At 42.1% G+C, this 24,619-nt stretch overlaps 4 protein-coding genes across 5 annotated transcripts; 2 read left to right on the plus strand and 2 right to left on the minus strand.

Moving 5' to 3' along the window:
* Positions 1-1,796: 1,796 nt before the first annotated feature.
* Positions 1,797-7,121, plus strand: lysmd2 (LysM, putative peptidoglycan-binding, domain containing 2). The gene is made up of 3 exons (XM_084012265.1): positions 1,797-2,241; positions 3,266-3,606; positions 6,495-7,121. Exons 1-3 carry the CDS (start codon positions 1,996-1,998, stop codon positions 6,544-6,546), a joined length of 639 nt encoding a protein of 212 aa, XP_083868391.1. The 5' UTR covers positions 1,797-1,995; the 3' UTR covers positions 6,547-7,121.
* Positions 7,122-7,271: 150 nt separating this feature from the next.
* scg3 (secretogranin III) lies at positions 7,272-18,705 on the minus strand. Of its 2 annotated transcripts, none has more exons than XM_084012061.1 (12): positions 18,471-18,705; positions 17,489-17,541; positions 17,299-17,341; positions 16,899-17,114; positions 15,716-15,858; positions 15,290-15,448; positions 14,972-15,206; positions 14,550-14,666; positions 12,084-12,167; positions 11,399-11,509; positions 10,373-10,462; positions 7,272-8,149 (listed from the first exon to the last, which is right to left on the minus strand). In XM_084012061.1, the coding sequence occupies exons 1-12, from the start codon at positions 18,571-18,573 to the stop codon at positions 8,031-8,033; spliced, it is 1,473 nt and encodes a 490-aa protein (XP_083868187.1). In that variant the 5' UTR covers positions 18,574-18,705; the 3' UTR covers positions 7,272-8,030. The 2 variants fall into 2 exon arrangements, with proteins under 2 accessions (XP_083868187.1, XP_083868186.1); XM_084012060.1 differs by having other exon boundaries at positions 16,887-17,114.
* A 455-nt stretch (positions 18,706-19,160) lies between these two features.
* LOC311019756 (arylamine N-acetyltransferase, pineal gland isozyme NAT-10-like) lies at positions 19,161-21,652 on the minus strand. The gene is made up of 2 exons (XM_084019326.1): positions 21,582-21,652; positions 19,161-20,527 (listed from the first exon to the last, which is right to left on the minus strand). The coding sequence occupies exon 2, from the start codon at positions 20,520-20,522 to the stop codon at positions 19,650-19,652; it is 873 nt and encodes a 290-aa protein (XP_083875452.1). The 5' UTR covers positions 20,523-20,527; positions 21,582-21,652; the 3' UTR covers positions 19,161-19,649.
* Positions 21,653-21,701: 49 nt separating this feature from the next.
* Positions 21,702-24,299, plus strand: sdr42e1 (short chain dehydrogenase/reductase family 42E, member 1). The gene is made up of 3 exons (XM_084019077.1): positions 21,702-21,805; positions 22,470-22,546; positions 22,844-24,299. Exons 2-3 carry the CDS (start codon positions 22,485-22,487, stop codon positions 23,940-23,942), a joined length of 1,161 nt encoding a protein of 386 aa, XP_083875203.1. The 5' UTR covers positions 21,702-21,805; positions 22,470-22,484; the 3' UTR covers positions 23,943-24,299.
* The last annotated feature ends 320 nt before the right edge of the window (positions 24,300-24,619 follow it).

Raw genomic sequence — 24,619 nt, forward strand, 5'->3', positions numbered from 1 at the left:
ACAGTGATTCAAAAAGGGAAACAACTACTTCAGGGAATTCAGCACCATTCAGGGATCTGAATAATCATAAAGCATAGCGAGTGTCACAGATGACAGTGACAAGGGGAAATTAACATTTCCACCAGTCACCATCCAGTAATGAAAACATCATTAGAGTGTCCGTGTTCACAGCTTGGCTATCATGTTACTTTGTTATTCAACTGGGATTTTTCGTGTTGTTCATTTATGGTCTTTCATTTGCCATTCTATAATTATTAACTGACCTGTCGCAGGGTGCAGGTTCATAACTCATAATGATAAAGATACTCAAGTTTTGATTACACCAATGAGAAAAAAGGACTAGATTATAGTGATTTTATTGCATGTCAAACTGTTAAAAAGTTTTCCATAGTTAGTGATGTACAATGTCAACATTAATGTACTGAACAGTTGACTTTCACAATGTAATTATTAAAGAAACTATACAAATAAAGTCTAGATTGGTGTGGCATAAAACAGTACAGCCGATCGTAGAAGCCAGAATGGACAAACAAAATGTATATCTATTGTATAAATATTCAGGTCTTCATTTGGCAGATTTTATTACTCTGATGTCCCAGCTTGGGAAAATCCCTTACGCATTTTATGGCCTTTAACATTTGGTCAAATCAAAAACATCTTATTTTTATGCATTGTTGGTCATGGGACTATTAACCATGGTTCCTCTCAGACCATCCAAAGTGAGCCTGCACTTAACAGCATTGGCTCCAGATGTCACATGCAGTGGTTACTGGTCACAGAGAACTGCTAAATGTTTCCACCCAATGTGAAATTATCTCTCTGGTCCTACTTTATTATGTGTTACACAAAAAAAAGAGAAGAAACTAACAACTAGCTCAGTTTGGATCTAAAGACCCTTCATTATAGCCATCTAATTATTCCACAGCTGTTTTCCACATGGCAATTAACAGCATCTGATCAAAGGGATAACCAGCATGCCAGCTTTGCAGTACAGTTAGTGAGCAATAACTGGTTTGTGTTTACTATATTACTCACAACCTTGAAATTAATTAAATAGCCAAATTAATAATTAAATAGGGGACAGTACATTCAAAGGTGACTACAACAGCATCCTTTGCATACCAGCTTCACATCATGGTGAATGTCGAAAATTGAATTGAAATTGAAATTGAAGATGAATAGAATAAGGTTTGGGTCTTGTTAATCATGTATAACATATAATAATGATAAATACTTGCCAGATTTTGAAAGTTACAAAAAAAGAGCAAGGTAATTTACAAAAAGGATATTTTCTTGAAAATAAATATTTATTGAAAAAAAAAAAAGACAAAAGGGACCAGGCGGACTGTTATAACTATAGTACTTAAAGGGTTAAAGATCAAATGTGAGTGATTTTGACTCACCACATTTATGCCAGTAAACGTGTCAACTGTTAACCTGGTATTTCCATGTGATTTGTAACACGTTTGTGAATGGAGCCGTTTGTAAAAACGAGCTACAATGGTATTACACTAATTACATAGCTGTAACAAGCTTCTCCTGTAAATGTAAACGTTAGCTAAAATTACCGGATGTTAGCGTGTTAGTTGTTGTTTTTTTTATCAGAAAAACTGCTACATATGATTTTAGTCCAGCTTACTTACTTGCACTTCATAGCCATTTTTTCCTTCAAATAATTTCATAATGTTCCTTATTATCATAGTCGTCTACGGTTTTGTGAATTATTTTGAAAGTGTAACCGGAAACTGTATTGTCGTGTTTCCTGCGGGACGTTCTGAACGTGCCTACGTCAACGTAAGGATCTATGACAAAAGCTCCCAGTGAGGTACTAGTGGTCCCCGAAAACATGTCTCTTTTCCCCTGGGTTGACTTGCTGAATGTGACCCGGAATGGGAGTCTCCAAGCCGCCTAGACCAGCGATTCACCTCCCCGCAGCGGGTCCAGCGGAGCGATAAAACAAACGGAGGCAGGGCTCTTTTATCTAGTCAAGAGAAGATGGCGGAGTTTTCGCCCGTCCTGCCGATGCGGGATGGAGGAGGGCGATTTGGCCAGCCCATCTTCCCGCGGTCCAGGTCCGGTTCCGAGTCGGAGAGCGAACTGTCCCAGAGCCTGGCCCGGACCAAGATCCGCTCGTACGGAAGCACAGCTAGCGTAACGGCCTCTCTGGGGGAGAAATACATAGAGCATCGGGTTTCGGACAGTGATACCCTGCAAGGGATTGCTCTCAGATACGGTGTTACGGTAAGGTTGCCACACAACCACTGATCTGTTCGTGTTCACCTTGACAACAATTCATTATCAATACATTTGATCAGTCGTCACTGACGGATCAGAGAAGCCAAAGCACAACAAGCTGTTTTTCTCTATGCGATCACGTTTACTTTATTGAATTCATTGATCTGTCAGCACGTCATGGTTTCCCTTCAACGTCAGTCCGTGGAGCAAAACAAACGTCTGACATTATAGCTTTGTGTGCAGTGGTTTAGCTACACAGCTGTTTGTTGTTGCATCTCTAAGGCCTTGTGAAGAAGGCTGTGATCCATCACAACAAGACTATTTCTGCACCTTGTGGGTAAAAGGCTAACTGCTTGTTTCTATTTTTGTTCCCAAACCACGTCCCATTGAGATGGAAGGTGGTGACATTTTTTGAGAGCCAACATCTAATTAAATTAGAAGGTTAATAAACTTCCCTGGTGCCCCAAGTTCCCCAGACTCTGGCCCCTAAAACCCAGTTGCAATCCAAATGTTTGCACCTATATCTATTTGAACAGATCCTGCAACATTTGTCTTTATTGTATATAAAAAAAAAACATATTGCATATCACAAGAACAGTCAAAACAACATCAAATTAAACACATTTTTTATCATGATTTCCGGTTCATTGAATGGACCTTCCTCAAATAGCTCCTGATGGTTGGATGGATGGATGGATGGATCATCTGATAGAGCATCCATCCCTTACCATAATTCCAAAGTATAGGGTTTTAATGGAGAGCTTGTGTCCAAGGATGGTTTCATTGCTGTTTAGATCTTCTCTAGTTCAGATTGTAAGCAGTATTTGTTAACTTGCAAGGTGTGAAAACGATGAGAAAGAAGGAAGTAGAAAAACTGTCACAAGCCAACTCATACTTATAAGTGACGCCATATATGTATAAGGTGTTATGAGATGACTTTGCAAGCTAGCACTTTGTAAGCACATGTGCAAAAGATCAAAACAAGGAATGTGGTATCTTTTAACTGTTTGCTTTCACACCGACCTTCCAGATGGAGCAAATCAAGAGAGCCAACAAGCTGTTCAGCAACGACTGCATTTTTCTGAAGAACAGCCTCAACATCCCCGTGGTGTCGGAGAAGCGCTACATATTTAACGGACTGTCTCTCGAGTCTCCCGATGGGGACGGCGACGCAGCGTGCCAGGAAGCAGACGCGGCTAGTGTCGTGTCACGGGACATCGAGGGACCCTCGCCACCCCCTTCCCCTCCTCCCGAAGACTCCAACCCCCCCCAGCCAGAGGAGCTGTCAGCCAAAGACTTCTTACACAGACTGGACTTGCAAATTAAACAATCAAAGCAGGCGGCACGCAGACTTAAAGAGGAGGAAGTAAGGTGAGCGGTTGAGCAACCCCCCGAGTACACACATTCAGACCAGGCTGTGAATGTTCATTGCCAGTATTTGTCTTTCTGAGTTTTGCTGAATGAAAATAACTCCAGTTCCTCTTTAGTTGTTAGCAACAGTCCGTTTTTATTGTGGGTGTGAGGGCGGACTAGTTCTTGATACAGATGATGGACCCGTCGGCGGCAAATGGTGCTTATGTTTCTTGATTTGGATAATGGCCACTGAGCGATCATAAATGCTGAGCCATTTACTCTGTCTGCCACAATGCTGGTAGCACATTTATATGGTTTAATGGGCCGGACACATTTGTAAATTTCCTATGATAAAGTCTGGCATCTGTAGGTCTCTGTGTTTTTACTTTTCAGAGCCCCTTTTCCCCAAATTAGCTGTTAGACTCACACTGGCTCATTCCCGATATCCGTAGGTGATTGTCAGAAACCCCAATCAGCAGGAACAGAGACGGGAAAGTGCAAATGTTCTCACAGAAGGAGGATCGAAGAACCCAATCAGGGTTTTGCTGAGCTGCTGTGGCGTTAATATGCAGGGATCAGGTATTTAGTAGAATATTTGGCCTGAGCAGTGAGGTAGTAATGGATGGCTGGCATCCCCCCATTCATTCATAGACAAACAGGCGTTGTTGGTACTATCGGTTTAGTCAGGGCTGAGTCACACCAGTTTCCTCTGCAGACATAGCATAGGTTTTTTTTTCTTTTTTTTCCCATGACAAGATTGTGAAGAAGTGTTTTGCTCGTACCATGTGGTTGTCTCTGATTCTTAATGTCACTGCTGGTCTAAACCATGTCATAGAACTCTACTAGATCTCTCATTTCTCCTGAAGAATAAGGAGGGATTTATCACATGCATCTACTAAACAATTCATACCAATCATCATATCAAAATAATTCAACCACAGAATGATAGCATGTGGGATTTCAGAGTAACTTTTTCATGTGAAAGAGCCAGAAAAATTTCTCAAAGAAAATATACCCTCAGTTTTATTTCTATGTTTAAAAGAAACATGGCATTTTTATTACCATCATGTGAAAAGCATTACTTGGTCTATGTAAGATAATATTGTTGTATTTCATTATTCTATGACCCACATCATTTCCTATTACTGATGTCATGATGTTACCTGTAACGCTGGACTTGTGTTTTGTTTTTACAAAGGCACGAGGCTTGAGTAAACGTGCGAGACAAAGATTTCTCTTTAAGTGTTGACCTGCCGTACCAAAGCCAGAGCTTTGTGTTAAATCCCCGTCTCCATCACATCCACGGCCGGCCGCTGAGCTGCTGTGTGTTTAGACAAACAAAGGCTCACTCCGTCGTTTCCACTCAGTCCGAGAGCAAACACGGACCGCGTGCCCGTTTGGCGTGCTCCCTTGGATGGAGAAAACCACACACTACTTTAACTCAACTGTAGGGAATAATTGACTGCTCGATACATTTCCTTTTAGAAGACCTTATGTATTCATATTTCTCATAGCTTGTAACTATAATATGGATTTACATCATCAAGATTTGTTAGCCTATTACATAATAAAGGATAATATAAAAGGGAGATATGGGAAAATAGGGTGGAAAAAGTAACACAAATACGCCTTACACCCAATAATTGTGTCAAATTAGATGATGGAAAGATATGAATCCGAAAGTTCATAGTGAAGTAAAGCAAGTTTGAAGAAAAATTAAAATAGTTGAACATGAACTTAATCCCTAAAAAGCCTTGATGTAATAGAGGACAGGCCGATCCTTGCAGTAAAAGTACATTTCAAAGTAAGTCAGTAGAAGATTTTGAGTTTGCCAGCTTCGCCTCATGCAGCAGATCATTCCTAAATCCTCTGAAGCCAACACCCAGTTACTTGTTGAGGCATGTAAACATACCCGTAGGAAGTGGAATCAAGCTGGAATCTCTGTTTCATAATTCATTCAGAAGTTCCAATGCCATGAATCCGCTAAAGTCAAGACGGAGTGCATAAAAAGTATTGTGGGATTTGGAAGGTTTTCTCTCCATGAGATCTCTGCGAGAAATGAGTACTTTTGGTATGATTTCCTGTTTCCTTGAATGATCTCTAGAAGACAACACGGCACTGAGCTCTTAATAGCAAGTCATTTTTAGAAGGGCTATATAAGATATCTTTTTTAATGTAATTTTACATTTTTCCAGTGAAAGAATGTTGGAAATAATTACCTTTTTAATGTTTTTTTTATTTAACAACCACTTGGTTGCATTTTAGCAGGATACACTTTTATATCTGTTCCTTTATGGCAAGTGATATAATTACCCTGACAACATTATCACAGATTTTGCTCATATCATGCAGCCCTGTTTAAAAGGTCGATGCCCTTAACCCTCATGATGTTTTCTAGTGTGGGGGAAAGGGAAACATATAGGTCCATAGCTTCATTCTTTCCTCAAACCCTCACTGTTCTCTTTCCTCTTTTTCCTGCAAAGTCATGCTCTAAACTTGTCCTCTCCATCCTCTATTGATTTTGATCATTCTATATTTCTCCCTCCTAATTAATTGGAACTTAAAAGAAAAATTCCTCTCCATTAGGGATTTGTGAAGGCTTGTTATTCTGAAGTAGCTTCTCTTAGAAAGTGACTGGTTGACGGCAAAGCGTTTAACACAACGATTATGTTCAAGACATTGGCGTTCTACGCTGAGAGGAAAAGACATCAGCTGTGACAGAGAACGATACGGCTGTTTGGTTAGCCTCATCCATTATTCACACACGGTACGCTCGCCCTGACACCATGGCGACCAGATAAGCAGAGGGAGAGAGTGTGTGTGTGTGTGTGTGTGCACGCAATTACGTTGAAATTTGTTTCCACTGTGGAAAATATAAAGGTTATCTGTGTTTTTCTCATCCGCAGGAACAATGAGGAGGACTGCACGGCCCCCACGACATCATATCAGGAAATCTAAAGGACCGGTCTATTTACAGCAGACACACATACATGCTCAAACAACCACAAACGGTACCACAACCCCACTGTTTTCTTTTCCTCTTCACCTTTTGCTTTTACCTGACTTACGTTCAAGAAAAGTGTCATGTTTGCCTTTTTTATTTATTGATATGCAACTTTTGCGATGTATATGATTGTTATTGTTTTGTACAGCGTGACTCAGAGACTTCGCAATGCGGAGGAGCGTCGGTTATAAAATAGTGTCTGAGCACACGTGTCCATCCACTCATCATATGCTTCTGAAGCTGCTGTACAGAATCCACCTGCTGCATATGTCCACTCACACAGTGCTAAGCAATTCCAGAAGGATGAGTTTGTTAAACTTGCTAACCGCTTCCGATGCTAAATCCCTTCCTAGAATAGTATAATTGGAAAGTATATTCAGGCCTTCCTCCTCTGTGTTTACCCTGTATGAGCACACCCCAAACAGAAGCACTGGATGGACTCGAGCCTTTGAACGCGACCCATTTGCCTCATAGCTTTGTTGTTTGGGTCGAAGAAAGGGACTATTTTTTGAAGTGTGAATGTATTATTTATGTGTGTGGAGAACTGTCTGTTACAGCTGTTTTATTGTACTTTTAAATTGGTTTTATTTGGGGGAGAATAAAAATGTAATTTAACCAAAAAAAAAAATGAATGTGTTATGTGTGAGAGCTGCTTCATTGTCACATTTAAATACACGGGTAAAGAAAAGGCAATGATTTAATTGCTTTTAAACTTTAGGAAAAAATCACAAATATTTACATTTAAAAATACTTATCTCGAGTCTCTACAGAGATGGAAATGTTGAACTCACAGAGACATGCAGAGAGCATTGATGGTACAAACGGGGCCCCCTAGTGGGCCCCAGAAGAATTCCAGCAGAACGTAGCAGAAGTACAGAGGGCACATGATTCACAACAAATATATTTTTTGGTCAAATAAAAAGCAAGAATACATTAAGATCTTATACATATACACTGGGAAAAGTAAATATAGTAGGCTAAGATGGGTTACACAGAATGAGTACAATTTGATGTGTGTGTGTGTGTGTGTGTTTATCTCATACTCATAACATTCATTTCCCTCGGGAGTCAGGTTGGAGTAAATGCTAGCCTGTAGTTGTACGTGTGAGTTGGTTACATAAAATACTTACATAAATTCTCTCTCTAAATAATATTCTTGTTATTATCACTCTGTGGTCTTGGCGTGCAAATATATTCCGTTAGCTGAAAAGAATAATTTTACTGTTGATAGTTTTATTAAATCCCTTATCTTGATACATCTTGGGAATGTCTGGGAGGGTATACATGTTCCCCTAAGCAGGTAGTTTTGAATACACAGTATATACTTTACCATGCCATGGGAAATAACTGCAAGTAATCAGGGTTTTGTTTGAAATGTAAAGGTCGGATTCAGTCCTGTGATTTAGGTCAGAGGTCAGCTGGAGGATGGGTGATGGTGTTACAGGCTGCTGTAGATCCTCTTGATGGTGTCGCCTTCGTCCTTGGCGATGATGCCCTTCTGAATGTAAGAGTCAACCTGCTGGTCCATGAAGTCCTTCAGCTTGGACAGGTCATAATCTGGAAATAGAGCCAAAACAAAGGAATATAATCTGAGATTTAACAAAGATCACGAGGCCACGTTGGCTGGCCGCAAAGATCGGATATTAAACTTCTTGAGACAGGACACCCAAACAATCCATAATCCGGCGCCGTAGTTCATTATCGGGGGGGATTAAGGTCAGTGTTAGCATGCCTGTCTGGGTTTAAGAAGATACGGCACACATAAGAAAAGCAAAAGATCACGGAGTGAAACATCATCGCCAAGTTATACACCTCACAAATACAAAAAATCAATCCAATTAAATGTAATCAGATTCAGGAAGCAATTTCCAACAAATACTCACTTCAAGATCCTGATACACCTTTTTAAGAAATAGATTTACCTTGGAGTCACCTTGCTCTATCATTGCCACAACACCATCAGGCCGGAGTGGGACGCGGCTATATTTAGAGCTGAACACAACCTAACTCTGCATTATCCATCATGGTAACAAATGAGTCTCAGAGAGCAGACAAACAGCTGCTGCACCACCTCTCCTTCCTCTAATCGACTCGCCTGAATAAAGAGGAGGCACGGGAGGACAACCCGAGAAGTCACACAACATCTTCCCTGGTGACATTTCTGACATTACCTCATGATGCAGTTGCTTTGCAGATGACAAACATGACGTGTGTGAGGGATTAACGCAATGTGATTAGAGGCACAGCGCTGCTTCCCTCAAACTTGGCTGTGAGGAGCCAAAGCCAGGATGTCGACTCCACGTCCGTCTGCTCCTCGCGGCTAATCTGTGCGTCGGCGTATACACACACACACACACACACATGTACTCTCACACACACTTAAACACACGCAGGGAGTCTGCTGAGATTGTCCTAATGGGTGCTTCAGTTATAGAGCAAACACAATAAATGGCCCGTCGCCCACTCTGTTACTATGACACTGCTTTGTGGTTGAAAGGGCTTTTGTTCTCCTCCAGCTGTACTTTCTGTGAAGCGAGACGGTGGGAAATAATGAGAGAATGAGGATGAGCTTTAATATGGTACAACGCAGTGCATGGTTTCAGCTGCCGAGGGTGCCACTCCTGAAAAAACTGGGTGATTTTGAGAGCTTGTCTGTTATCTGTCCGTCTCCTCTGCTCAGATCACGGTCAGGCAGGGACGCCCTTGTTGTCCCAGACAACCACTCCACGTACCAGAATGCTAATGAAGTGTCCTATATAGAGCCCGGCTGGAGATGAGCACCATACAAAACTTCCCTGCTGCTTTGGCCCCACTGCTCTGGACTCTGTAAAGCTCTGTGCTTGTATTTTTGTTCCGCGCTTGCGATGCGCACAAGAATCTAGGTCAAACTAGGCTTTTCATCCGTCATTTCTCTCCCTTTTAATTGTTTCTCTGACTCACGCTGAATCAACTATTGATCGTCTCAGATTAGATCAGGCCACTGAACATCAGCAGGAAATATAAATCTCCCAAAGCGAGGACTTTTTGATCTGTTTTTTTTCTGTCCTTAGATGATGAACAGTGGATGGATGGCTTGAATAGTGACAACTCATTAACATTTCATTCTCTGATGGTTATTTAAGCACCACTGGGCATCGATTTTACACCGCGGAGAGCTCAACAGCAGGCTTCTCCTGTTAGACCGATGCAGTTTTCACAGCTCTGCAGACTGGTGCAGTTTCTGGGTCACATGCTGCTCCGTTACGAATACTGTTAGTTGACATACAGTGTGGGGGAGGCGGTAAATATAAATGCACACTCACCAACACTATAAAGCCACAGACATGAACGTTGGAGACGTGCTGGTCTTTTCGTGGCTTTTTCGGGTGATGTTGTGATAGAATTGCTACTTATGTGCCAGGTTCAATATCTCCTCTTCACACATGCTCAGTTGCAACACACACAATCACCATAGATGTTGAGCAACAGGTAGGAGGGAATAAATGAATAGACCCTTGTCTCTGAACAAGGAAACGGCATCACGAGTAATTAGGACAGACTCATCAAGAATGATCCATATTCATGAGATCTGGAGTGAAGCATCTATCCGGGTATCCCACACTCATTTTAATTGCAAATTGAGGGCGAACAAAAGAGGCTTCAAATTATCTGTACTTCAGTGCCTTGCCTTAGGCCTGCCACAGTTTGGGGAGGAGAGGAGGCTTTGCAAATCAGGATGTTTCACTCAGGAGTTTAGAGGGACTGGTTGACAAATACATGCAGTAGGGAAGTATGTCTCACCATCTTTGCCTTCCTCTTTGTTGTGTTTCTTCAACCACTCGATGTTCTTCCTGATGGCCTCCAGATAAGTCTCCGACTTGCCAGGCTGATCTGGTAAGAGAAGGAGAAAATGAGGCAAAGGAGACATGACAACCTTCCACTAGCATGTGTAAAAAATAATTGGATTTCCCTCTACAACTTCTGTAGCACATTCACTCAGAAGATTAAGACAGTGCTATCAATTATTTACACACCAAAATGTTCCTAGAGCAAGAATTGATGCTTCAACTTGTACATTTCGGTAGAATGGGAGCATGCTGACAGCCAGGGTTTTACTTTCACATCAAACTAGCAGCACAAAAAGGGACACTTTTTCTGGCCTAGGTCCAAACAAGATCCAGTCAACGTGGAAAAGCAGGAACACAGTTAAAGTTGACATTGCTCAGGATTCATGTGATTAATCCTGGTTAAAGGAATGTCCTGCTGTGTGTTTCATTAGTTTTTCCTTTTTGTGTGTGCTTGCGTGTGTGTGGATTAGATTTTCGAGCAGCTACAGTACAGTGTACAGTAACAGAGAATAATGTCAGCTGAGACAAGCTTTCCTGGGAGTGTTATTGGACTGGCCTAGATCAGGGACAAGCAGGGACTTAGCTTGGCCCGGACTACACAGTGCTGCTTACTTCCTGTCAGCCTTGCTGTATTGATTGCTGTATCCATTACATTCGTACTCATACTGAAGATCTTTCACTGAGGTGGAGCGTAGACAACATATGGCTTTATTGAACTGATGTGGTGGGAATCTGCTATTTTTGAGAACTCTGCATTTATTTGGGACATATGACACAAACCAAAACAATAAACTCATAAGAAAAAAAACAGTCATGCGATTTACAAGGCACATAGTCTGTGTTTTTTGGGGGGAGGGGGCATAATTATTTTAGCAAACTATCAAAGGAGGGGGCATAATTATTTTAGCAAACTATCAAATAATGAAACAAAAAGCTAGTCATGTTTCCTCTGGTCATCAGCAGTGAGTAGTGGACTGACTCGTCTCAGTTGACGGCTGCTCCTCCTTGGTTGAGTCTTTCAGGTTCTCATACTCCTTCTGCATCTTGGCGGCCTCTGCCTTGGTGTTGTCGTCCTCATCCAAGTTCTTTCCTACAGCGAAGAAACAGTACAGACGTTCAAATGTGTTGTTCAGTTGCTGGAAGAGATGCTCAAAGGAGTAGTTCAACATTTTGGGAAATATGCTTGTTAGCTTTTTGGTGAAGACAAATTAAGGTGCTGAATATTTTGTGTTCATTACTGTAGATTTTGTTTTTTGTTGTTTTTTTTGTTTTTTGCAAGGATTCAGCAAGATAAAGATTTTGGTTGAGCTTCAGAGGTGCTGGTAGGTGGACTTTGTTATCTTTGAACTGAGCTAGGCTAGCTGTTATGCTAAGCTAAGTTTCCATCGAACTCTCAGCCTGAAAGTCAGCCTTTGTCCTGCAGATTTCTGTCAATTTTTCCACTTAAAAAGTCTAAAAACACTTGAGAGTAGCCTATGCCGTTGGTCACCAAGAGTTTTTTTTAAGGTATATTATTCCCATAGATAGAAACATGATCAAACCATATTTTATTACAAAACAAAATAGCCCACACTTGCGTTAAGCCTATGTAGCTCCACAGAGCCTAATATACCAGCTACATCTGCTCATGTCAAATAAAATGACGTGATTATATTGATGTTTACCGTTGGGTCCAGTGAAGTCAGGAGGCCCGAGGGCCTTTCCCAGCTTGTTCTTTGTCTGCAAGGCTATCATAGCATCCAGGTTCTCTGCAGGTGGATGAAACGGGACAAACATTTACTTTAGATCTGATCGGCATTGTGACATCACATCAAAACCTCGTAACCTCGCACAGCAATTATCATCAGAAAAGCATTTCAGACAATTCAAGAAAAGGAGCTTCGAGAATATGACAATAAACTCAAAATCTATCTTATATGTAGTTATTATATTGTAGACAAATACAATACCGTTGAAGAACAACCATTATATGAATAATTTAGCCACAATTCACCCAAACAACAAAATTAACATTACTAGTTAGTGATTTTACAGTGGGTTACACTATACCAACAGGATTAGTGAATATTAAAGACCCATTAAAGCCCCCAAATCAGCCAGGGAATGACACAAACATATCATATGGCTGAAAGGGGTTTAACTAAAGTGTCAACTGATCCTCTCTGGATTCACCAAGCGGTAAACATTACGCTCAAAAACAGAGGAAGCAGATGTCCGGGTGATACACAGATCCGAGAGATCAGCTGGAATTTCATCCTCTATATCAAGATCCAGTAAGGTTTTTACATTTAGTCCCCCCTATTATGCATTATGCACTGTTAAAACATGAAACACATGGTTTATCACGCACTGTGATGTAGTTGTAAGCGGCTAAAAGCTTGTGTTTTTATTAATGCACGGTATTTGCCTGCAGTTTCTCCAGTAAATAACAGCTGTATATACCTGAAATGACACTTACATCTACATTATTGTGTTTTACAAACCATTTACCACATTTCTATGTGGACTAGTGCCTATTAATGCTTAACAGAGGGGCATACCGTGCAGTTTGACCCAAGCTCTTTCAGAGGCATATTTACTTCCTCTCTCATCTGCGTTCACATGAGCATCCTTTTTATTTCTTGTTATCTAAGCATCTCATTTGTACTCTCTGTCCTCCCACCTGTACCACAGTGGAAGCCCATTATTTCTTCCCCTCCCACACAGACCATCTTTCTTCCTCCCCCACTCTCTCTTCGCGTTCTCCATGTAGCTTGGGCCCTGCGTCGCCTGATTACGGTTGATTGACAGCCCTGTGTAAATTCAGTTGTGTACCTGGGTGACTCATCGGAGCATCACAGCCGGTTGGGGGTGGAGGCATTAACTTGTTGCCAAGCGATGGCGGAATTCCGTCCTATTATCTCCTTACAGCCTATACGACATAAAGCCAGAGGGGTTGCCTAGGAAACCCATCTCTATTTTGTTCCGTGTGTGACGTCAGCAGTGGTCATTTGTTCCGCTCTAAGAGACAACAAGCTGCTGCGGGTCACCTGAAAGAGTATTGATCAATCCTTATAAGGTCGGCCTGATCGTGGCTCTAATAGTTGCATAAACAATTAGTTAATAAATCCATCGGTCGGTAGTTTATTTATCAAACACAAATTACAAAAAATATTTATTTTAAGCTTCTCAAATGTAATGATGTCTGCTTTTCTATGTCACTGTGAATTCAACTCAATCTTTCTGTATGGATTGAAAAAATAATAATTTGAAGACATCACATAGCTCTAGAGATTTCTGGTGGCCATTGGTTCACAATTTCAATATCAAATGATTACAAACGAAAAATACATGAACCAATCATGACAATAATCGTGCTGCCCCATCTGCCAAGCTGATTTTAAAGCACAACTCAATCCCCTCCCAAGTAAGAAAGACTGTTTCATTTTAGCTTCTTCCTGACTTAGACTGAGTGTCATTTAAAGAGAGAGTGAGAGAGTGAGATGTTGGGTCTTGGGTTTCCTGAGGCTCACACAGAGAGATGACAGCTGTCCCTTACAGGTGGCTGACCTTACCAATAGCTACTGATGTGATGGCCGGCCATAAAAACAAGCCTGGTCATATCGGGTGCCCCTGACACTAATCTGTCAGTGCAGGCTTCACACTCCACTGCACCGGCTGATAGGGAACATTAGTCCGGCTGAACACACGTAGAAGACGAGCAAAAAGCATATAACACACAGAGACCGAGTAATGCATAGTCGGCTAATGCAGTGGATGGAGAGTATCTCTTTTGTTGGAATCAATATGACATTAATTACTTATATATGTATTAACATGAAGCGATAAGACAAATGTATGCAAAATCACAGAAAACATTCTTGATTCTTGAAAGAAATCGGCTGTGTTCTGCTGTAATGCATTTCATCAATAAAATCAATAAAAAACCAAGAATTTAACTTCTTAAGTGTGAAACAAAAACCTCCCTTTTGTTATAAATAGTAGATAAAATAACATGAAGTCAAGGTTTACAGCACTAGCTTTGATGGTACCTTTTGAACCACGTCCTGATTGGTTAAAATGTTTGGAAAAAAGCCAATAAAAGAAGCTTTTCAAAGCCATGAAAGTGCAGGTGTTGTGACGTGTCTTACCCAGATAGGACACTCCCTCCTCCGGAGTGATGGTGCCGTACTTCACCATCATCTTCACGAAGTCGATCAGCGTCTTCATGATCGTGATCAGCGTCTCTCGCTCCTGAGTGTCTTTCTCTGCAACAGCAAACCAGAGATTAATTGGTTACCATGGTGTTAATGTTAATGTTACCCCACGGTGTTTAACTGTGGGGGTCATGGCGATGGGATTATAAATAATTAGTTTGGTTGGTGTGTGTGTGTGTGTGTGTTTGATCCACTCTTTCTAAGAAGATGTGTTAGGGAAACAAAAACGGATAAAACAAGCATGGGCTCATGCTTGAGAACAGTATCACCATGACAACAGCTCCTGATCTGAAGATCTTCTATCTTTGGATGAAGGATGCTGTGAAGCAATGATTTCTAAGCCATCGTATTTCTACCTGAGTCGAGGCTCCTGAGCAGACGGTAGAAGTTGGGGAAGTACTGCAGGTCCTGGAGCCCGTCTTCGGGGCTCACCTCGTTGCCCTCCTCGGTTTCTTTGTCCCAGGTGTTAGCGGCCGTCTCACCCCCTCCATTTTCTGCATCCCTTTCCACCTCGTCCTCAATCTCATCATCATTTTCTTCCCCGTCCTCCTCGTCTTCGTTGTAGTGGCGTTGGGGTGGTTCCCACGTATCCTGGGGATACCAGGAGGTTTTGGTGTTATTGCGGTCACCCTCATTGTTATCATCACTATCACTTCATTCTCCACAGGTTTTACCTTCATTGCATCTGAGCCCTGGTCGTCCTGCTCTCCCCTGGTTTCTTGGTCGTTGCTGTCAACGTCCTCGATCTCGTTGTTTTTGGCGTTTTTGGTGATGAGATCCTGGAGAGCCTCGGCCACCTGGTACTCCAGAGTGTCTGCCTGGCTGTCTGTGATCTACAGAGGGGGGGGAAGAGAAAGAAAGAGACTGAGAACAAATGTGTGTGATAGCAAATGTGCTGTAAGATATGGTTAAAAAAAGAGTATATTGACTCAAAACCTCAATCTGTCACATATTGATCACTGTCACTGAGATCCATCTCAGGGCAATTTGGACAAAAGCACAATTCGCACATTTCTTCCTCTCCCGGGGGAGGTGAGAGAGAGAAAGAGTTCCCGTCGATGAATGTGTTGATTCACGCTGTGTGGAATATCATCACCTACCAGCCCCAGTTTGAGCAGTTTTAAGACGATCCTGTCGAACACCCCTCTGTCGTCCTCCTCGTAGATCTTGTTTGCGATCTTCTGAACGATGTCTTCTGCTGTCAGCGGGGTGCCGTCGACCTGACGGAAGCTTTCTGGGTCATCTGAGAGGAGATGAGACACACTCTTGTTAGCTATGTGCAGGTATAAATATATATATTTCATATTATTTTATTCAACATTTTTCAACCTTATCCCCGAAAGAAGATTTCATGAAATTTGTTTTCTTACTTCACTACTCTATTCCATCCGTCTCTCTCTCTTTCTATTGTACCATACAAATGAAGTATCTCTCTCTCAGCAGGTGATAAAAAGAGCATATTTATATTTACATTACTGAGTAAGAGCAATTGTTATAGCTTGACTGTTACGTAACAGTCCCTACCACTTCCCAACAACCACGCAGAATAAAAATAAGCAGTGATGGAACACTCTTGCCCGTATTTATGGGTTGAATCATCAGTGTTTTACTTTACCTACTTCTGTCTCACTCCAGGAAATAAGAAATTAAATCCAGACTGCGCTTGCCAAATTTAGACCTAACGTAACCTGACGAGCTGCTTGTTATTGCCGGGCCAACTGCAGGAATCGATGAAGTGTAGCACTCAGCACTTTGTTTCTGAGTCACCTCAGAGACTCTGCTTTATGCTGACGATTGAATCAAATTACACGTGTATATACGGTGAAGTGTGCGCTGATCTGTTGAGGCTAAAAATCTATGCAGACACCAGCAAATAACTGGATTTTGTGTGAATTTACAAATATGAAAAAAAAAACACATTAATGTGTTTCAAAGTCTCCTGTGAAGAGAAGAAGCTGGCCCAGCGTAAGCTTTCACAACTGCAGTGTCGGAGAAAGAGAGGATAATCTTCCCTCTATAAGCACGTGTCCTTGACTCTTTCTTGCTGTCTCCGCTTAGCCCCATCACACACATGCGTGTTTGCTCTGCCTACTTTTTCTTAAAATGTCTGCTCCGTGGTCTGCCAGTGACAGACTGAAGCAGGCACTCTAAGGCCAGCCCTGGACGATGGGGGCAAAGGTCACACAAGCAGAAGGAGTCAGACCCAACACTGACCCACTGCACCTTTACGAATCCCGCCAGGACAAGGTCCACGGTGGCAGGTGTGCGTACCCGGGTACTTGCCGTCGTCCATCCTGTTCTTGGTGGAGTCGTAGTCCTCAGCCAGACGCCGGCTCTTGGTGGAGTCTGATTCGTCTGGAACGTACTGGTCCCCCGTCTTGAGGGGCACCTCAGTGGTGTCCTTTGGTTTCTGGCCATCGGCCAGTGACTTCAGCACAGTGGAGTCATCCAGGTCCTGCTTCGACTCTGCGTCCTTGGAGGCGGTGAGACGCTTGCTCTCTGAAAGACAAGCAGGGACAGAAAGATCATGACTGGAGAAATACAAGAAGATGAACACCTCTCACATTCATGTGTTTCTAATAGTTGTTGTTTCTCAGTACGGATGAGGTCTGAAGTGCTGCAACATGAACCCAGCGAGCAGAAATAAGGTCATTAATTGATTTGCAGTGTAGTTTCCTCTTACCCGCTGACTGTACTGCAGCCTTCACGCTGTCCGCCTCAGCAATCTGGGGGAAATGACAGGAGGCAGGATATCAACTCTGATTAATAATGTTTGCTAGGCTAACACCTGGGTTATTAAGTGACCATAAAGCCCATTTGCCCGGATATTTGATGATAAAATTAGCTATGAGACATGGAGACAGAGAGCTTACCTGCTCTTGTAGTGGTCTTTCTTGTGTCAACTGTCTATTGTAAACAGTTTTATCTGCAATAAAAAAAAAAAACATTTAATAAGTACACTGGTGGCTCATAGATTAAGCAAATGTTAAGTGTGCATAAATGTGCTTGTCTAGAGAATGTTCTTCTCCAAATGGTAACTTTAAAAAAAAAATGTTTTCTTGTCATTTGAATATGAATTGTGTTTGTAATTCATTCGCTTGTGCGCTCACAGCTCACCCTGCACCCGGAGAGCCACAGCTTAATCGGATTATCAAACAAAAGATTAAACTGCGGCGAAAATAGACCAGAAGCGGCCATAACATGCGACCAGGCGTCGCTGCAAGCCCCGGCCGGTCAGCCACTGCTGAGCTGAAGCTCCACTTTGAAGGGACTGCTTTTTGCAGTTTGTCAACAGGCTGATAAATGCATAAAACAAGTTCGAATGATCTGATTTCCAACATCTTAAATGTGGTCTCTTTACTCCTGTATGCCAGTAAACTAAATACACTTGAGATGTGGACACGATGAGAAATCTGAGGACGTCATTTTGGGCTTTGGGAAACATTGATCGACAGACCAAACAACTAATCGATTGATAGAGAACATAATCAACACTTTAATCAATAATGAATAATCCTTAGATGTCACTTTGTAAGACCGATACAAAGATGAACAGACATTTAAATATCCCTTTAAATACACATAAGTGTGTTTAAGGATTCGATCAGTAGCCTACAAAGTTTATGATAGTATCTTTAATTCTTTACTCTTTAATTTCAGGCACCATGCGTGCCGAATAGTGTTAGGACCCTAATGCACTTTGTGCGTTTATTTAAATCCCTTTCCACTGACTTGCTCTAGATCAGTTTTAAATAACATCTTTACAGTATTAAACATATTAGTCTGCAGCACAAATGCCTCACAGGACTAGTACAATGCATGTATATCGCGTGGTTACAGCGATGGCCAACTCACCATCCGTTGAGGCTGTAGGTGTGGGGAAGGCAGATATCTGGCTCACTACATTCAGGGCTAGAAGCTGGAAAAGGACGAAAAGGCCAACGTATTTGGACGCCATCCTGAAATAAGCAGGTCTCTGAATGACCAGGAGGAAGATAACGGCTGTCCCGGTTGTCAGAAAGTGCTGAATGTGTGGACAGCTCCGCTCCGGCCGGCTGCTGGTGCTGAAACTGCCGTGGAGGCTGCGCCCTGCCTGGAGTAGCAAGTCTGTGTTGTTGACTCGTGTCGCTGCTTCCCGTCGGACGTCACACGCGCCGCATCGGCCAATCCGCTTTGACGGTGCGCACAGCTCTAACGCGATTGGGTGCAAACCGGATAAGGGGCGGGGCGAAGAGCCGCAGTCCCGCCCCCTGCCCTCTGGGCTCGTAAGGTTTGCAGTAGCGCACATGCGCAGTGTGACTAGAGCTGTGATGTCCCAGGGGAACAGCAGACGGCGCTAGAAATCAATGAGCTCAAGAAATGTCTTGTTTTTTATTATTCTGATCTTAACATGTGAAAATAAAAAGTTTGGTCTCAAACAATCACTTGTATTTCATACACAATTGAATAATTAATGATAGGCCTTGCTACACAAAAGATGTGTAAAATGTTGCTTAACTCAAAATGTTAATTGTATTTATGAATATGGTCTTTAATTCAGAATGACCACTTCTGATGTGTTTTATTTTCTGTAATATCTCTCTCAATATACATTTTTGGCATGAATATAAACCACCGTTGTTGCCAAAGCAGAACAACAACAATAATACATGTTTAAGATATTTGATTACGTCACATCATATAATATCTAAACATTATCATCTCTCTCTCTCTCCCTTGACTGCACATGCGTGATAATATATTTGATTACATCACATCATATTGTGTCTATATATCTAGACATCCAATATAACACAAAGAATAATGATATAAACCAAAAGTAACTTAAAAATAAAATAAAATGCAAGTAATTATCCAGTTAAAATAGGTTGTACTTTGTAAAATATAATAAAGGTTGTTTTAAATGAACTTGATTTTTCAGTATGTTAGATATTTGGCACTACGGTGTTTAAAGGTATAATTACATGATATAGAGGTCTCATCTGTACATAAAGCTTTATTTCAATTCTGGACCTGCAAACATGGCAACTGATTTCAGAGCGTGTACCATGTTTTGTTGTCGACAGGCTGGAGTTTGTTCTGCAGCTTTATATTGAACTTTTCAAAAAGAATCGGCTCTATCTCATCATCTGTCACGTTTCTCATGTCTAAGGCATCAAAACCTTCCTCGGGTTTGTAGGTGACCTCACTGAAGGTCCAGCCAATAAGGGCTCTGAATCCTGTCGGTGTTTGCAAAGAGCAGATGGACTTATTGGTGAACAGCACAGTGGGATCCGTCTGGAGATTGTGGTTCGTCTCAAAGAAATGTTTGGGCTCACGAGGCACCAAGGTGAAGCAGTAGATCTGATTCGTTTCCTTCTTCTTCACCAGACTTGAGTTGGCAAACTCTGGATTTAGAATCTCTGGCTTTCTACCAGTTTTCTCCAGCACCCAGATGTCCCCGTTGTCTATGAGGCGAAAGACACCCGCTGCCTGGGGTTGGTCCTTTCCAGAGACGAGCTCCAGGGGCTCCCACAGTTGGAAAGACACGCCGAAGCTCACATCTGCTATATACGACTTTCCATCAATAACGACCTTGTGGATGAGGTGAGATTCAATGGGGCCAAAATCATTGCTGGTGCTGATGAAAACTCTGGAGCCCAGCATTGTAGTGTCGTAGCCCATTTCTCTCAGCACCCAGCCAAACAGGAGGTTGTTCTCAAGGCACCAACCTCCACGGCTGCTCCTCACTACCTTGTTGAAAGTGACCTCGAGGTCCATGTTAATCCTCTCTCCACAGTGGATGCTGAGGTTTTCAAATGGAATTGACATGACGTGCCGTTTGTGGATCAAATTCAATGTTTCAAGATCGAGTTTTTCAAAGGGGCCGCGGAGACCAATTCTTTTGAAGTATTCCTCCAAATTCATCTTGCCTGTAAAATACAGAACATTTCATGAATGTATGGGATCAAACTACACACTTTCACTCAGACATGCAAATTATCTCAATTTTCCCAACAGCTTCAGCCACAATGAAGCGGCCAGTGATGACATAGTGCACACACCTTTTTTTAGGACACGGAAAAGCTTCAAAATGTATGAGAGGGGTATTTACTGACATATTTAATGACATAGGACACAATGGCAAAATCTCTTAAACTTATTTAAACCACAGACCTTATTTCAGCAATCTAAAACCTATTCTAAAAAAATAAATAACTTGGAGACAAGGAAACCAGAAGTGCAAAAATGCTAAAACATTTTTCAGGACTCACTCATTTTCCATTACAAAATGGACCAGACAAACAATATATATGGATTATTGACAGTGTATCTTGTTTTATTGCCATGAGAAGAGGAAACATGGGGAAATTAAACACTGTAGAGAGATAGCACGGCCCAACCCGTGTGAAGTATGTGACAATTCCTACAGATTTACTAGAGTTGCACCAAGTGTTTGTTAATCAATAGCCAACTTTTATTAAATATTAAAGAACATGCTAGGCAACATGCTTTTGTCAAGGAGATGAGAGAGATAAAATGTGACGTATTTGCCACGGAGCCTTTATGTGTTTTGTACATTGAGAAAGATCAGGAAGCACAATGTTAGTTTTTAATATGTTCGTTCGTCACAATATGGCTAGTTGACGAAAAAATAATATGACAGGCATCAAACCGATATGTAAATGCAAAAGCTCAGCCCTGGGGAGGAACATTGGTGAAACTAAAAATAAATGTGATACCTGATGTAGATGTGCACATTTGTACTGAACTTTTGCACTAAGGCTTTTTTTCCCTTCAGATTAATCTGTACAGTTGTTTACTTGCCTCGTTTTGTGTCGCCATTTTTATCCTTGTATATAAATTATTGTATTCTTGTATGCTACGTTGTATTCTTGTACAGCGAGGCTACTCCGTTTGCCCTCAATTGACACAAATAACGTTTTTTTTTTTAATTGAGCTTGGATTAAAAAAAAAAATACTTACCGTAACTACCAGCGAACTACTTCCTTGTGTTGCTGTGCGTACACACTTCACGCAGCTGCTTGTTGGGCCGTCCTTGCGTAAGTTACGTAACAATAAGCACGTACAGTACGGAAGTGAATTGGAGTGCCCGGTGCTTTCTCACCAGTGCTGCTGCTGTGGTGGAGTTTTTTGAATGAGTGGAATCCAGCGGATATTCCCTCGTTTCCTACCCGGGTTGTGTTGAGGTTAGTGCGGACATGAATACCCTACGTGTCGTAGACTTACATCAAATAGTTAGAGAGTACAGCCTGTAGTAGCATAGCGTGAGGCTGACTCCTAACGGAAAGCGTGTGTTACCTTGTTACATAAACGGGTTAATAACCCTAGTAAAAGGCTAGTGTGGCCTGTATGTGTGTACTTTGCATTGCATCGCTGTGAGGGAAGTGTTTTTAGTGCTGTAAGAGCAGTTAATTGGCTTCGTAGAACTGTTTTCAAACTGTTGAAACCTCACTGACGTTAACCTAATTAGCCGTTAGCTAACGATAAACAAACCGTAACGGTGTTTTAGCTAACTGTGTGCCCGTACATTGCCACAGATGTCTTTTGTGTGTGCTTTGTTTACGTCCTCGTAGCTAACCGATATGGGGTTACATTAACGTTAGCAGCAGTAATACATATACTAAATACTCTGTAAATGTTGTGGTTTTCGTGGTTGTATAAAATATGTACATTTTCAACAAAAACAAAACAAAAGTGAGAGTAGCCTACAGACTACAGGTGAGGTAACCAATCAATTTGGCAGCTTTGTGTGGGTGGGTGGGGCCTGTATGTGGGGTGACTGTGGACGTTTGACATTTATGATGATATACCTAATTGTATTATGTCTTACTCTCGTTTACAAACTCACAGATTCGACCTCCTGCGATGGAAACCGCACGCACAGACACGTTTTTGATAACTGGGGGATGTGGCTATTTTGGTTATCGGTAAGAACTTTTTTTCCCCCCACATCAATCTAGAAAACGAGGTGATGTTGAACACCTTCAATCAGTAAACCCACAGTAATGGTTTCAGTATTGCAATGTGCTGCCACGCTGCTTTACCACAAGGTGGCGCTGTCGTACCAGTTAGATTACTAAATCAGTGACTTACAGACCTGTGGTGGATTTAGAAACACATTTTTTTTTTCTCGTGGTCTATTTTATTTATTTAAAATGGAAGAATTGTAATGAGTTCAATGCAGAGAATAATTCATAATTTGTCCGACTTGCTTTCTACTGCAGCCTGGCTTGCTCCCTGCATGAAAAAGGAGCCAAGATCGTACTGTTTGACACGGTCCCTCCAAAGCAAGAAGTGCCAGAGGACTTTGTGTTTGTTCAAGGAGATATACGGGAGTATGCAGACGTTGAGAAGGCCATCGCTGGCGTGGACTGCGTATTCCATCTTGCCTCCTACGGCATGTCCGGCAGGGAGCAGCTGAACCGGCGCCTGATCGAGGCGGTGAACGTTCAAGGCACGCAGAACGTCCTGGAGGCCTGCGTTGAACACGGAGTGTCCAGGCTGGTTTACACCAGCACCTTTAACGTGGTGTTCGGAGGCCAAGTGATAGAGAACGGGGATGAAAGCCTCCCTTATCTACCTCTCCATCTTCACCCCGACCACTACTCCAGAACCAAGTCACTGGCTGAGATGGCAGTGCTTAAAGCTAACGGCGCAGCGCTGAAGGATGGCTCCGGGGTGCTGAGAAGCTGTGCTCTGCGTCCAGCAGGAATCTATGGGCCTGGTGAGCAGAGGCACCTGCCCAGGGTAGTTAGCTACATAGAGAAGGGGATCTTCAGGTTTGTTTATGGAGAACCCAGCAGCCGGGTGGAGTTCGTCCATGTGGACAACCTGGTGTCGGCACACAAGCTTGCTGCTGAGGCTCTAACCTCAAAGAAGCAGCACCGCTCTGCTGGCCAGGCCTACTTTATCTCAGATGGCAGGCCTGTCAACAATTTTGAATTCTTCAGACCGCTGGTCGAGGGCTTGGGCTATCGTTTCCCCAAACTGTGCCTTCCTATTTCTCTCGTCTACTTTGTTGCCTTTCTCACAGAAATGATTCACCACCTCATCGGGCCCTTCTATAACTTCCAGCCGCTGCTGACACGTACAGAGGTGTATAAGACCGGGGTGACCCACTACTTCAGCATGGCAAAAGCTAAGACGCAGCTGGGTTATGAGCCCCAGGAGTACGACCTGGATGAGGTTGTACAGTGGTTCAGAAGCAGAGGGCATGGGAAGAAATCTCACGGCTCCTTCCTCAGTCGATTGCTTCTAGACATCCTGTTAGTTACTGCCTTCGTTGCTGTGGTTCTCTCTTTTCTGCCGATTGTTGGCAGTTGAATTCTGATCATTTCCATCAAGAAATCAAGATTGGTTCATTACTAGGTTGTTTGTCTCAATACCATAAAGTTCATGGACACATTTTATTACCAAATCAGTCGGTACCTACCGGCAGGTGCTAAAATACGAATGCTTTTTATACTGTTACACCCATCACATGTGAAAATAATGATCATCTCTGTACCTTAACGTCTTATGGCCGTTACTGACGGAGACTTTATGTCAAATGCTACCTCACTAGGCTTTTGAAACAATATCTTTGGGGACAAAGATTCATAATAACCTCATACAGACTGGTTTTAGTGCTGTTTTTGTTGCACTGTAATAAATACATTTAAAAAAAACCTGAAATGAATAAATCCTTCCATGACAAATGTGGTTTGTTTTATTTTCATCCTGAATTCAAGGTTTAATTTTATGGTAATTTCTCATTTTATTTAGGTGGGTAAACAGTCCATGTTTAAGGACCCTGAATAAAGATTTATTATTCTGGTTTATAATGGCCATAGCAGCTATACTCTGGCCTGATGGCATAAATATATGTATCACAGTCCAACAGTAATAACATGCTATATTCAACTTACCATTAACCATGGCCTACATTTGTGGTTGTTGTGGACAACCATTTATTTCCACCTATTTGATCTCTTTCCGTTTTGAGTGACTTGATCACATTT

The sequence above is a fragment of the Eutrigla gurnardus genome (assembly GCF_963514095.1).
Source record: "Eutrigla gurnardus genome assembly, chromosome: 1".
Lineage (NCBI taxonomy): Eukaryota > Metazoa > Chordata > Actinopteri > Perciformes > Triglidae > Eutrigla > Eutrigla gurnardus.

Excerpts from the sequence above, each read along its gene's own strand:
- LOC311019756 (XM_084019326.1), bottom strand. The coding sequence starts at position 20,522 with ATGAATTTGGAGGAATACTTCAAAAGAATTGGTCTCCGCGGCCCCTTT.
- scg3 (XM_084012060.1), bottom strand. The coding sequence starts at position 18,573 with ATGGCGTCCAAATACGTTGGCCTTTTCGTCCTTTTCCAGCTTCTAGCC. Across the intron at positions 17,115-17,298 it reads GGCTGCAGTACAGTCAGCGG|AGAGCAAGCGTCTCACCGCC; the intron begins GTAAGAGGAAAC and ends CTTGTCTTTCAG. Across the intron at positions 15,449-15,715 it reads AACTGCTCAAACTGGGGCTG|ATCACAGACAGCCAGGCAGA; the intron begins GTAGGTGATGAT and ends CCCCCTCTGTAG.
- lysmd2 (XM_084012265.1), top strand. The coding sequence starts at position 1,996 with ATGGCGGAGTTTTCGCCCGTCCTGCCGATGCGGGATGGAGGAGGGCGA. Across the intron at positions 2,242-3,265 it reads CTCTCAGATACGGTGTTACG|ATGGAGCAAATCAAGAGAGC; the intron begins GTAAGGTTGCCA and ends CCGACCTTCCAG. Across the intron at positions 3,607-6,494 it reads CTTAAAGAGGAGGAAGTAAG|GAACAATGAGGAGGACTGCA; the intron begins GTGAGCGGTTGA and ends TCTCATCCGCAG.
- sdr42e1 (XM_084019077.1), top strand. The coding sequence starts at position 22,485 with ATGGAAACCGCACGCACAGACACGTTTTTGATAACTGGGGGATGTGGC. Across the intron at positions 22,547-22,843 it reads TGTGGCTATTTTGGTTATCG|CCTGGCTTGCTCCCTGCATG; the intron begins GTAAGAACTTTT and ends TTTCTACTGCAG.